Genomic DNA, 11,011 nt, shown 5'->3' with positions numbered 1-11,011 from the left:
ATTGTCTTCCAACAGGTGGTGTCACTCCTATGCGACGCTCGTTCCTCAACAGTGCAGTCAGGATCGTCACACTATCTGAGACAATGCTTTTGTTGTGTTTTTACCTCATCCATCGTGGCTCCCTCAACTGCAGTTTCGCAGTGCAAATGTGTTCTCCTCGAGGCCCTGTGTCACTGAGTTACTGACATTGCCGTGCCCTTTAATTTAATCATGGCGTCTGTGTCCTCCGCCCAGTGAGTTGCCTGTTGATGGGAGTCTTATTGCTTTGGCTGATTATTGGCACTGATACCAGCTGTGCCGCCCTGAGTGTAGAGCAGACTAGCCAGCCAGTGTCGCATCACGTCCATCCCCTGAGCCTTGCTGCTCCACTGCACACACCAACATACACACACAGAGATGCACATACTCACACACACCACACAGGTGCACAGACACTCACACACACAGTCCAAGCCCCTACCTACACCCAAACACACCTTTCTCTCTGTTTCTCACTCTCTCTCTCTTTCTCTCTCTCTCGCTCTGTCTCTGGTTCTCACTCTCATACATACATACCCACAGTCTCTTATTTCTTCACTGCCAGGCAATGGTTTTAATGAAGGCTTTGTGATGTTTTTAATATCTATGCCTCTATGAGTTAATCTCCTTGATCACTTATTAATATTTATGAGGTTCTGTGTGACCATAGGGGGTGTAATTTACATCTATCTCCTCACACACGCAAACACACACATACGCACACACACATATATCAGAGCGCAAATGACATTGACAACTTCTCCCTATTTAACCATGCACAGACAATGAAGCGCGCCCTCAAGGACAGCAACTCATTAGCCTGCAAACCCTCTGGCGCTCGGTGCATGTGCATGTGCCTGCCTGCGTGTCTCGGTGCGTGTGTGGTATGACTGAATATGCGTATATAAACGATACATCTTCTCCCTCTATAGGGGCTGTTGCTGTGCATTGTTGAATAATGGCAGTGTGCCGGTGGGAGGATGAGGTCATAAGTCTTAATACTCAGGTGTGTTGTGATCGTCTAGATTAACTACACCTGTCATTTAAGGTGAAAGGTCGTTCACACGTCCTCCTGTCTCTGTCTCTCGAGTGTCTTAACATGTCTTTGTGCGTAACAAAGAGACACTGCCCATCGTCTCTCTGACCTGTCCTTGTCCCTGTCGTTCAAGGACACACCAGGTTTTTCACCGTCCAGACACCCTATGGCTTTGCTCCTGTTCTGGGTCAAACAGGACTGTCTGGGTCTAAAACGCACACAAACACACTGCTTCGGGCTGCACTGTCTCTGCTCAGTCACGACACAAACAGAGACAAGGCCAATGACAATGTCAAATCAAATCAAATGTTATTTGTCACATACGCATGGTTAGCAGATGTTAATGCGAGTGTAGCGAAATGCTTGTGCTTCTAGTTCCGACAATGCAGTAATATCCAACGAGTAATCTAACCTAACAATTTCACGACAATTACCTTATACACACAAGTGTAAAGGAATGAATAAGAATATGTACATAAAAAAATATAAGAATGAGTAATGGTATAGAACGACATAGGCAAGATGCAGTGGATGGTATAGAGTACAGTATATACATATGAGATGAGTAATGTAGGATATGTAAACATATAAAGTGGAATTGTTTAAAGTGGCTAGTGATACATTACAGCAAGATGCAGTAGATGGTATAGAGTACAGTATATACATATGAGATGAGTAATGTAGGGTATGTAAACATTATATGAAGTGGCATTGTTTAAAGTGGCTAGTGATACATTTATTACATCAATTTGTCCATTATTAAAGTGGCTGGAGTTGAGTCAGTATGTTGGCAGCAGCCACTCTGTGTTAGTGATGGCTGTTGAACAGTTTTTTGGCCTTGAGATAGAAGCTGTTTTTCAGTCTCTCGGTCCCAGCTTTGATGCACCTGTACTGACCTCGCCTTCTGGATGATAGCGGGGTGAACAGGCAGTGGCTCGGGTGGTTGTTGTCCTTGATGATCTTTTTGGCCTTCCTGTAACATCGGGTGGTGTAGGTGTCCTGGAGGGCAGGTAGTTTGCCCCCGGTGATGCGTTGTGCAGACCTCACTACCCTCTGGAGAGCCTTCTGGTTACAAGCGGAGCAGTTGCTGTACCAGGCGGTGATACAGCCCGACAGGATGCTCTCGATTGTGCATCTGTAAAAGTTTGTGAGTGTTTTTGGTGACAAGCTGAATTTCTTCAGCCTCCTGAGGTTGAAGAGGCACTGCTGCGCCTTCTTCACCACGCTGTCTGTGTGGCTGGACCATTTCAGTTTGTCTGTGATGTGTAACGCCGAGAAACGTAAAACTTTCTACCCTCTCCACTACTGTCCCGTCGATGTGGATAGGGGGGTGCTCCCTCTGCTGTTTCCTGAAGTCCACGATCATCTCCTTTGTTATGTTGATGTTGAGTGTGAGGTTATTTTCCTGACACCACACTCCGAGGGCCCTCACCTCCTCCCTGTAGGCCGTCTCGTCATTGTTGGTAATCAAGCCTACCACTGTAGTGTCGTCTGCAAACTTGATGATTGAGTTGGAGGCGTGCATGGCGACGCAGTCATGGGTGAACAGGGAGTACAGGAGAGGGCTGAGAACACATCACTATGGGGCCCCAGTGTTGAGGATCAGGGTGGTGGAGATGTTGTTACCTACCCTCACCACCTGGGGGCGGCCCGTCAGGAAGTCAATGACCCAGTTGCACAGGGCAGGGTTGAGACCCAGGGTCTCGAGCTTGATGACGAGTTTGGAGGGTACTATGTTGTTAAATGCTGAGCTGTAGTTGATGAACATCATTCTCACATAGGTATTCCTCTTGTCCAGATGGGTTAGGGCAGTGTGCAGTGTGATTGCGATTGCGTCGTCTGTGGACCTATTGGGGCTGTAAGCAAATTGGAGTGGGTCTAGGGTGTCAGGTAGGGTGGAGGTGATATGATCCTTGACTAGTCTCTCAAAGCACTTCATGATGACAGAAGTGAGTGCTACGGGGAGATAGTCATTTAGTTCAGTTACCTTTGCTTTCTTGGGAACAGGAACAATGGTGGCCCTCTTGAAGCATGTGGGGACAGCAGACTGGGATAAGGATTGATTGAATATGTCCGTAAACACACCAGCCATCTGGTCTGCGCATGCTCTGAGGACGCGGCTAGGGATGCCGTCTGGGCCTGCAGCCTTGCGAGGGTTGACACGTTTAAATGTTTTACTCACGTTGGCTATAGTGAAGGAGAGCCCACAGGTTTTGGTAGCGGGCCGTATCAGTGGCACTGGTTAAATAGACGTTATCACTAAAACAGTCAATGCCTGAGAAAGAATCCGCCTGTTTTTCTGCTTGTGCTCTTTGTATGTGTGTGATAATGGTATGGACTGTATGTACATGGGTGGGTGAACGGACTGTATGTGCTTGAATATGTCTAGGCATATTCATGTTGATGTGTTTATATGTGTGTCCATGTAATGTATGCAAATGTAATGGCGTAGGTGTGTAGTGTCTTTAAGTATTCATTGTCCTTGTGGCTACACGCTAGGCTAGTATTCTATGTTGAAATTATGTATGAAAGCCAATGTTTTTTTTTACCTACAGTAGGGTGATGCTTACTCGTCCTTCTACATGTATGTGCTGAACAAAAATATAAACGCAACATGCAACGATTTCAACGATTTTACTGAGTTTCAGTTCAAATAAGGAAATCAGTCAATTGAAATAAATTAATTAGGCCCTAATCTATGGATTTCACATGACTGGGCAGGGGCACAGCCACAGGTGGGCCTGGGAGGGCATAGGCCCACCCACTGGGGAATCATAATGAGTATTTCCCAACAAAAGGGCTTTATTACAGACAGAAATTATCCTCAGTTTCATCAGCTGTCCGGGTGGCTGGTCTCAGACGATCCCGCAAGTAAAGAAGCCAGATTTGGAGGTCCTGGGCTGGCATGGTTACACGTGGTCGGTGGTTGTGAGGCCGGTTGGACGTACTGCCCAATTCTCTAAAACGATGGGCTTATGGTAGAGAAATTATCATTCAATTATTTTGGCAACAGCTCTGGTGGATATTATCCTGCAGTCAGCATGCCAATTGCATGCTTCCGTTAAAACTCCAGACATCTGTGGCATTGTGTTGTGTGAAAAAACTGCACATTTTAGAGTGGCCTTTTATTGTCCCCAGCAGAAGGGGCACCTGTGTAATGATCATGCTGTTTAATCAGATTCTTGATATGTCACACCTGTCAGGTGGATGGATTATCTTGGCAAATGAGAAATGCTCACTAACAGGGATGTTAACAAATTTGTGCACATGATTTGAGAGAAATAAGCTTTATGTGGGTATGTAGAATTTCGAGGAAGTTTTATTTCAGCGCATGAAACATGGGATCAACACTTTACATGTTGCATTTATATTTTTGTTCAGTACATAATGAAGTCTTATGCTGCTTGTCATTGAGTTTAAATAATGATGTTGATGTTAGGAAGATTCATCGGAATAAAAGCCAATGATAAGTATCAAGTCATCTGTTACACAAATGACCAACTTGACAGTGTTATTTTGGTGAAGTTGAATGTCTTAATGTATAGTGCTGTAGTACTGAAGCACCTGCCCTGTTCACCCTAATGATGTATGCGTGTCTATGTTTCACCCTAACCCCTGGTCTTTGATTACCACTGGATTAGCCATACACTATCCTGTACATAAACCCATATTGCTCACAGTCCAATCAGGTCCTTGTGTATTTGCATATTTCCCAGGGTTATTTTGCCGACAGATGATAGATGACCGTCTAAGGTGCTACAGGGCCAGCCTGATGTATTGCGATGTGATTGGTCCATACAAGGTCCTGCAATGTCATAACAGATGGCCCCAGGTTTAATCACAGGCGGCGAATCAGATCTGAGACGTATGAGTCACTTTGTTTATGAGAGGGACTGTCGCATTAATCAGGTAATCTGGAAACATGGGGAACACACACACACACACACACACACACACGCGCGCGCACACACACACACAGACACACACACACACACACACACACACACACACACTGGTTGCACGTTCAAGCTGCAAAAAGGCAAATCACCAACATTAGATGACCTCGAACAATGATCAAATATTGATTGAGGTTCTAAAAATATCATTCACCTTGACTGAAAACAGAATGTACACCTCTGTCAGAGCCCCATCCCTCTTTATTTCTCTCCATCTCTTTCTTTCTCTCTCTTTGAACATTGCCCCTCTCAAAGAGAACAATGCAGCGCTTTATCAAAGCACACGAACACAACAGTCTGATTCTAAATACAGTGGGCAAACACATACACACACAAACACAGTACACACACAAACAAACACCTCCTGCAGCAGCCATATGAATGGCCAGGCCATGGCACAATGGTGGTAAATTAAATCACTGATGTCACAGTTGGCAAGGGCCCTCCCATCCCACACTGTGGCCTTATGTGTGTGTGTGTGGGCGGCATCTCGTTTTACACAATCACACACACACACATACAAAGGGAACGAGAAGACCTAATAAGGGCCTTTTTCTTTGCTCTATAAATGTAATCTGAAACGCAAAGATATTTTTAGGCTGGGTTAAGTGGGGTGTGGTCAATACAAGGTCCTTATGAAAATATTAATTGCAACAAAAGGACTACCTTGATATAGTTCTGAATATTTCATTAGCATAAATGTTCTCTTGGTTTTTATTCAATACTGTCTTCTACCAACGTGATGACAATATAATAATAATGTAATAACTGTAATAGAACAGTGTAACAATGCTTTATATAGTAATGGGGAAGTCCCCAGCATTGGGCAGATCAGACATGGGGTATCAGGTGTGGATCTGGAAGTGTAAACAGCCATTATTTCCACCCCTATGCTTCTGCCTTTCTCCTGCACACCGTTGTGTGTGTGTGTGTGTGTGTGTGTGTGTGTGTGTGTGTGTGTGTGTGTGTGTGTGTGTGTGTGTGTGTGTGTGTGTGTGTGTGTGTGTGTGTGCATGCGTTCCAAGGGCACCTGGTGTGTGTGTGTGCCAACAGACAGTCCACTGGTGCCAACACTATACACTGAGTGCACAAAACATTAGGAACACCTGCTCTTTCCATAACATACACTGACAAGATGAATCCAGGTGAAATATATGATCCCTTATTGATGTCACTTGTTAAATCCACTTCAATCAGTGTAGATGAAGGGGAGGAAATAGGTTAAATAAGTATTTTTAAGCCTTGAGATAATTGAGACATGGATTGTGTATGTGTACCATTCAGAAGGTGAATGGGCAAGACAAAATATTTAAGTTCCTTTTGAACAGGGTATGGAAGTAGGTGCCAGGCGCACCGGTTGGAGTGTGTCAAGAACTGCAACGCTGCTGGGTTTTTGACACTCAACAGCATCTCTTGTGTATCAAGAATGGTCCACCACCCAAAGCACATCCAGCCAACTTGACACAACTGTGGGAAGCATTGGAGTCAAGGGCACCTGTGGAATGCTTTTGACACCTTGTAGAGTCCATGCCCTGACGAATTGAGTCTGTTCTAAGGGCAAAAGGGGGTGCAACTCAATACTAGGAAGGTGTTCTTAATGTTTTGTACACTCAGTGTACGTCAGCGAGGCATGAGAGCTATCCATTAAACGCTTTTGAGGATCTTAGAATCCTTTAGTGATTGATCTATTCTCATGACAAAACATAGTGAAAAAAATAACAATGAGTATGATTACATGCATTGTATGCAGCCAAGCACGGTTCAAATCAAATCCTCACTGTGATCACCATGGATAATGGATGAGGTAGTTTTAGTGGGGTGTTTTAATATTGATGTGGGGTGTACAAGGAGAACAAGGTTGCCTGGCTGGCTGTCTCACCCTGTCTCACCCTGATATCACCCTGATGTCTCACCCTGATGTCTTACCCTGATACTCATACTGCTGCATCACAATAACACCAGGTGCAATGGAGCGAATCCTGCTCTTCACCCTGCCTGCACTGTATGTGTGTGTGTGTGTGTGTGTGTGTGTGTGTGTGTGTGTGTGTGTGTGTGTGTGTGTGTGTGTGTGTGTGTGTGTGTGTGTGTGTGAGAGAGAGAGAGAGAGCGAGAGAGACAGAGAGATAGAGAGAGAGAGAGACAGAGAGCGAGCGAGAGAGAGAGACAGATAGATAGAGAGAGAGAGGTGGAAGAGAAAGAGGTAGACACATTGTTTGTGTGGAGAGATAAGTAAAGTGAGCAGCGTCGGTCGCGCTTCAATCAAACATCCGGGTGCTTAAAAGCGCAGAAGCACCGCTGCAGCTGCGTTTCCGCGTTGACTGAGCGGAGAGAGTGGAGGGGAGGGGAACGGCGAGAGCGAGCGAGCGAGCAGCGGAGACGCAGTAGGACACAGAGTCGGAGAAAATTACATAGACGCACCACAGCCACACAACAAATAAATAGAGAATCGAACATTGAGCGTCAAGGAGCCCGACCCGAGTGGTGCGCGGCCGAAACCCTTTTCACTATGTAAAACCACCAGCTAAAATGTGAGATTTACGGAGGACATCAGAAGAGAGCGAGAGAGTGGCTTTACCCCCTTATCTTTACCGGGTCATCTCAATTTTGCTTTCCGTCGTCATCGCAGTGTTTCTGGGGTAAAATGAAGAAGTTTAACATCAGGAAGGTGCTGGACGGCCTAAAGGAACAGGCGTCTTCCTCTGTTTCGTCTGGCCAGTCGGGCGCCCCGGAGAACAATTTGATGCACGAGACCCTTCAGTCCGAGAATTTTCAGCTCTGCAAGGTGGGCGAGTCAGATGCAGTTTATAATGTAGCTGTATCCAACATTACAGTCTGTGAATGAATGTTGGTGTTTGCGTGTGTATGTTTCTATTTTCTCACTGCATATTGGCAACCCCTACTCTCAATATTGATACAGGTGCAAATTAACGCGCCGCCAACTATATATTATTTATAGCCTACAATGTTATGGTTATCATCTGATGGACGGTTCGGCTACTATTGCCTACCTACTGCCTTTGCCTCATCTTTTTTGTTATCTGTTATGAAAAGGTATGATAACAATGAGAATTTGCTGGTTTAGACACTCTGTCCATTACCAAGGTTTGGCAACCCAGCCTGTAATATGCGCATATGGCGAATGCGCTTTCTATATTACCAGAACCAATATAGAATAGTATGTTCATCATGATTTAGCGTTTATTTACATGCATCCCATCATTAGCCTATACTTTTGTAAACATCGAATAAATGCATACATATAGGCCTATCCTCCCTTCCGTTAAAATACACTGGCTTGCTTCATCGCTCATGTCATGTGCACTTCGCATGAACTGTCATACGGAGGGGTTGGGCTAAAAGAACCTGCTTCTTGCATAATCTATGCTCCGCTTGGATTAACATGTCCATCGCTGGATCCCTGGAGGTTTGATACAGCGGCGATCAGTTTCCCACCATACACACCCTCCAGTTCACTCACCCGATCCCCTCATCTATCCATAGCGGGAGATTGCCTCTGAAATTAGTAGGCCCGTTTTATTATGCACTGGCTCCCCTTCCTCCTTGAATTAGACAGGACAGAAGAATGGATGGGGTTAATAAACACTCACATTCAATGCACATGCACGCACTGCCGGTAAAACAGCTGGAACGAATTTAGCCCATCATAGGCAACCACAGCAAATTGATGTTAGGCTATAGTTGATAGGATGCTTTGCTTTCTAGTCAAACGGACAACCCTTGGCTTGAATTGTCGCCGATGCAATGTATTTCTCGCCTTCTTATTATGGCGCTGCATACGCGTGTGCGCGCATGTTATTTTTTGTCGAATTCAATGGTCCAGACTTTGCCCTAACACTATATTGAAATCAACACCCATATAAGAGCTATATTATTATAGCCCTTAGCGTACCAGCGATTTAAAAACGCAGGCCTCCGTATTGGTGACGTGTTTCTCTGCGTCGCAAGAGCGCATGAAGGTTTAAACATTTGCGCATGGCTAGAACCGCGAAATATCTGGAATGGTTGACTAGAATGTACAGCCTAGGCTACAATATGTTATATCTCCAATGATTTGCGTTTTTTACCGAGCCGCGTCCTGAAGAGTCATAATTGTGTTGGCGCTCCAGGCGCATGGTCTAGGGAAATCATCCAAAGCCCCCCGCTTGTTGCGATGTAATCAACCCGCAATGCCCGGCCCATGTTGCGGCTCCTGCCTGCGCGAGTGCAGGTGTCTGCTACGGTGGAGCGGCTCTTACATAATATGCTTTAGCCCTCTGCTCGGCATTTAAACGCCCACACCAGTATAAATTCAAATTTTCAAGCTGAAACACAAGTATCAGACCATACCCATGCTTATGCACAACTATTTAAATCAATAACTCATCGTTTTAGTCAAAATATGATATATTGGGTTTGAAGTGATAAATCCGAACTGCCCACTTCCAGGAAATCCGTATCAATGCTGTGTATTTTTTATGAGATTATGTGGAAATTGCTTTTAGTTTACATTTCGTTTCAAGGGCTGGGTTTTATTTGAATGTTACCACCCACCAGCATAGCATTGTTTAGAAGTCAGAAACACATGCAAAGTTGTTCCTCTTGGGGAGTGCCGACAAAGCCAAACAGCATTGTTTGGCCGCCTAAACCATGGAGCAAATTAAAATAGGGGATGCAAATGTATGCTTTTGCACCTCCAGAAAATTTACATAATCCATTGGATAATTTGTCAATTTTCACTTATGTTTTAAATCTAATCTGTATTAAACAAACAAAATAAATATGCACATTTTGCAACCCTAACCCTAAAGTCTTGCTTCGCTACATGCGTCACTGCTTTGATTGGTGCAGCTAATGCACAAGTGTCAATCCTATAATGAAGCAATATGGCCAGAATAGATGTGGTATATGGCCAATATCAAATCAAATTCTATTAGTCACCTGCGCCGAACACAACAGGTGTAGACCTTACAGTGAAATGCTTACTTACGAGCCCCTAACCAACAATGCAGTTTAAAAAAATACAGATAAGAATAAGAGATAAAGGTAACAAGTAATTAAAGAGCAGCAGTGAAATAACAATAAGATACTATATACAGGGGGGTACCTGTACAGAGTCAATGTGCGGGGGCACCAGTTGAGGTAATATGTACATGTAGGTAGAGTTTTTAAAGTGACTATGCATAGATGATAACAACAGAGAGTAGCAGTGGTGTAAAAGAGGGAGGCGGTGGAGGGCAATGCAAATAGTCTGGGCAGCCATTTGATTAGATGTTCAGAGTCTTATGGCTTGGGGGTAGAAGCTGTTTAGAAGCCTCTTGGACCTAGACTTGGCCCTCCGGTACCGCTTGCCGTGCGGTAGCAGAGAGAACAGTCTATGACTAGAGTGGCTGGAGTCTTTGACCATTTTTAGGGCCTTCCTCTGACACTGCCTGGTATAGAGTCCTGGATGGCAGGAGGCTTGGCCCCAGTGATGTATTGGACCATTCGCTACCCTCTGTAGTGCCTTGCGGTCGGAGGCCGAGCAGTTGCCATACCAGGCAGTGATGCAACCAGTGGTTACGGTGTCTACTGTGGTTGTGTGTGTGGTGGTTACGGTGTCTGCTGTGGTTGTGTGTGTGGTGGTTATGGTGTCTGCTGTGGTTGTGTGGTTGTGTGTGTGGTGGTTACGGTGTCTGCTGTGGTTGTGTGAGTGGTGGTTACGTCTGCTGTGGTTGTGTGAGTGGTGGTTACGGTGTCTGCTGTGCTTGTGTGAGTAGTGGTTACGGTGTCTGCTATGGTTGTGTGAGGGGTGGTTACAGTGTCTACTGTGGTTGTGTGAGTAGTGGTTACGGTGTCTGCTGTGGTTGTGTGTGGTGGTTACGGTGTCTGCTGTGGTTGTGTGAGTGGTGGTTACGGTGTCTGCTGTGGTTGTGTGTGGTGGTTACGGTGTCTACTGTGGTTGTGTGTGTGGTGGTTACGGTGTCTGCTGTGGTTGTGTGTGTGGTGGTTATGGTGTCTGCTG

At 45.2% G+C, this 11,011-nt stretch overlaps 1 protein-coding gene across 7 annotated transcripts in view; it reads left to right on the top strand.

Annotated features, from left to right (window-relative positions):
- The first annotated feature begins 7,209 nt into the window (after positions 1–7,209).
- Positions 7,210–11,011, top strand: part of LOC115178743 (syntaxin-binding protein 5) — a 144,817-nt gene continuing 141,015 nt past the window's right edge. For all 7 annotated transcript variants that reach the window (XM_029740420.1, XM_029740304.1, XM_029740140.1 and 4 more), the window contains exon 1: positions 7,210–7,792. In XM_029740420.1, the coding sequence (XP_029596280.1) occupies positions 7,652–7,792 (141 nt within the window). In that variant the 5' untranslated portion in view covers positions 7,210–7,651. The remainder of the gene's footprint in view (positions 7,793–11,011) is intronic.

This window comes from Salmo trutta, chromosome 1 (genome assembly GCF_901001165.1).
Source record: "Salmo trutta chromosome 1, fSalTru1.1, whole genome shotgun sequence".
NCBI lineage: Eukaryota > Metazoa > Chordata > Actinopteri > Salmoniformes > Salmonidae > Salmo > Salmo trutta.
Note: the sequence above shows the minus strand (reverse complement) of the source record. Positions and strands in the feature narration are given on the sequence as shown.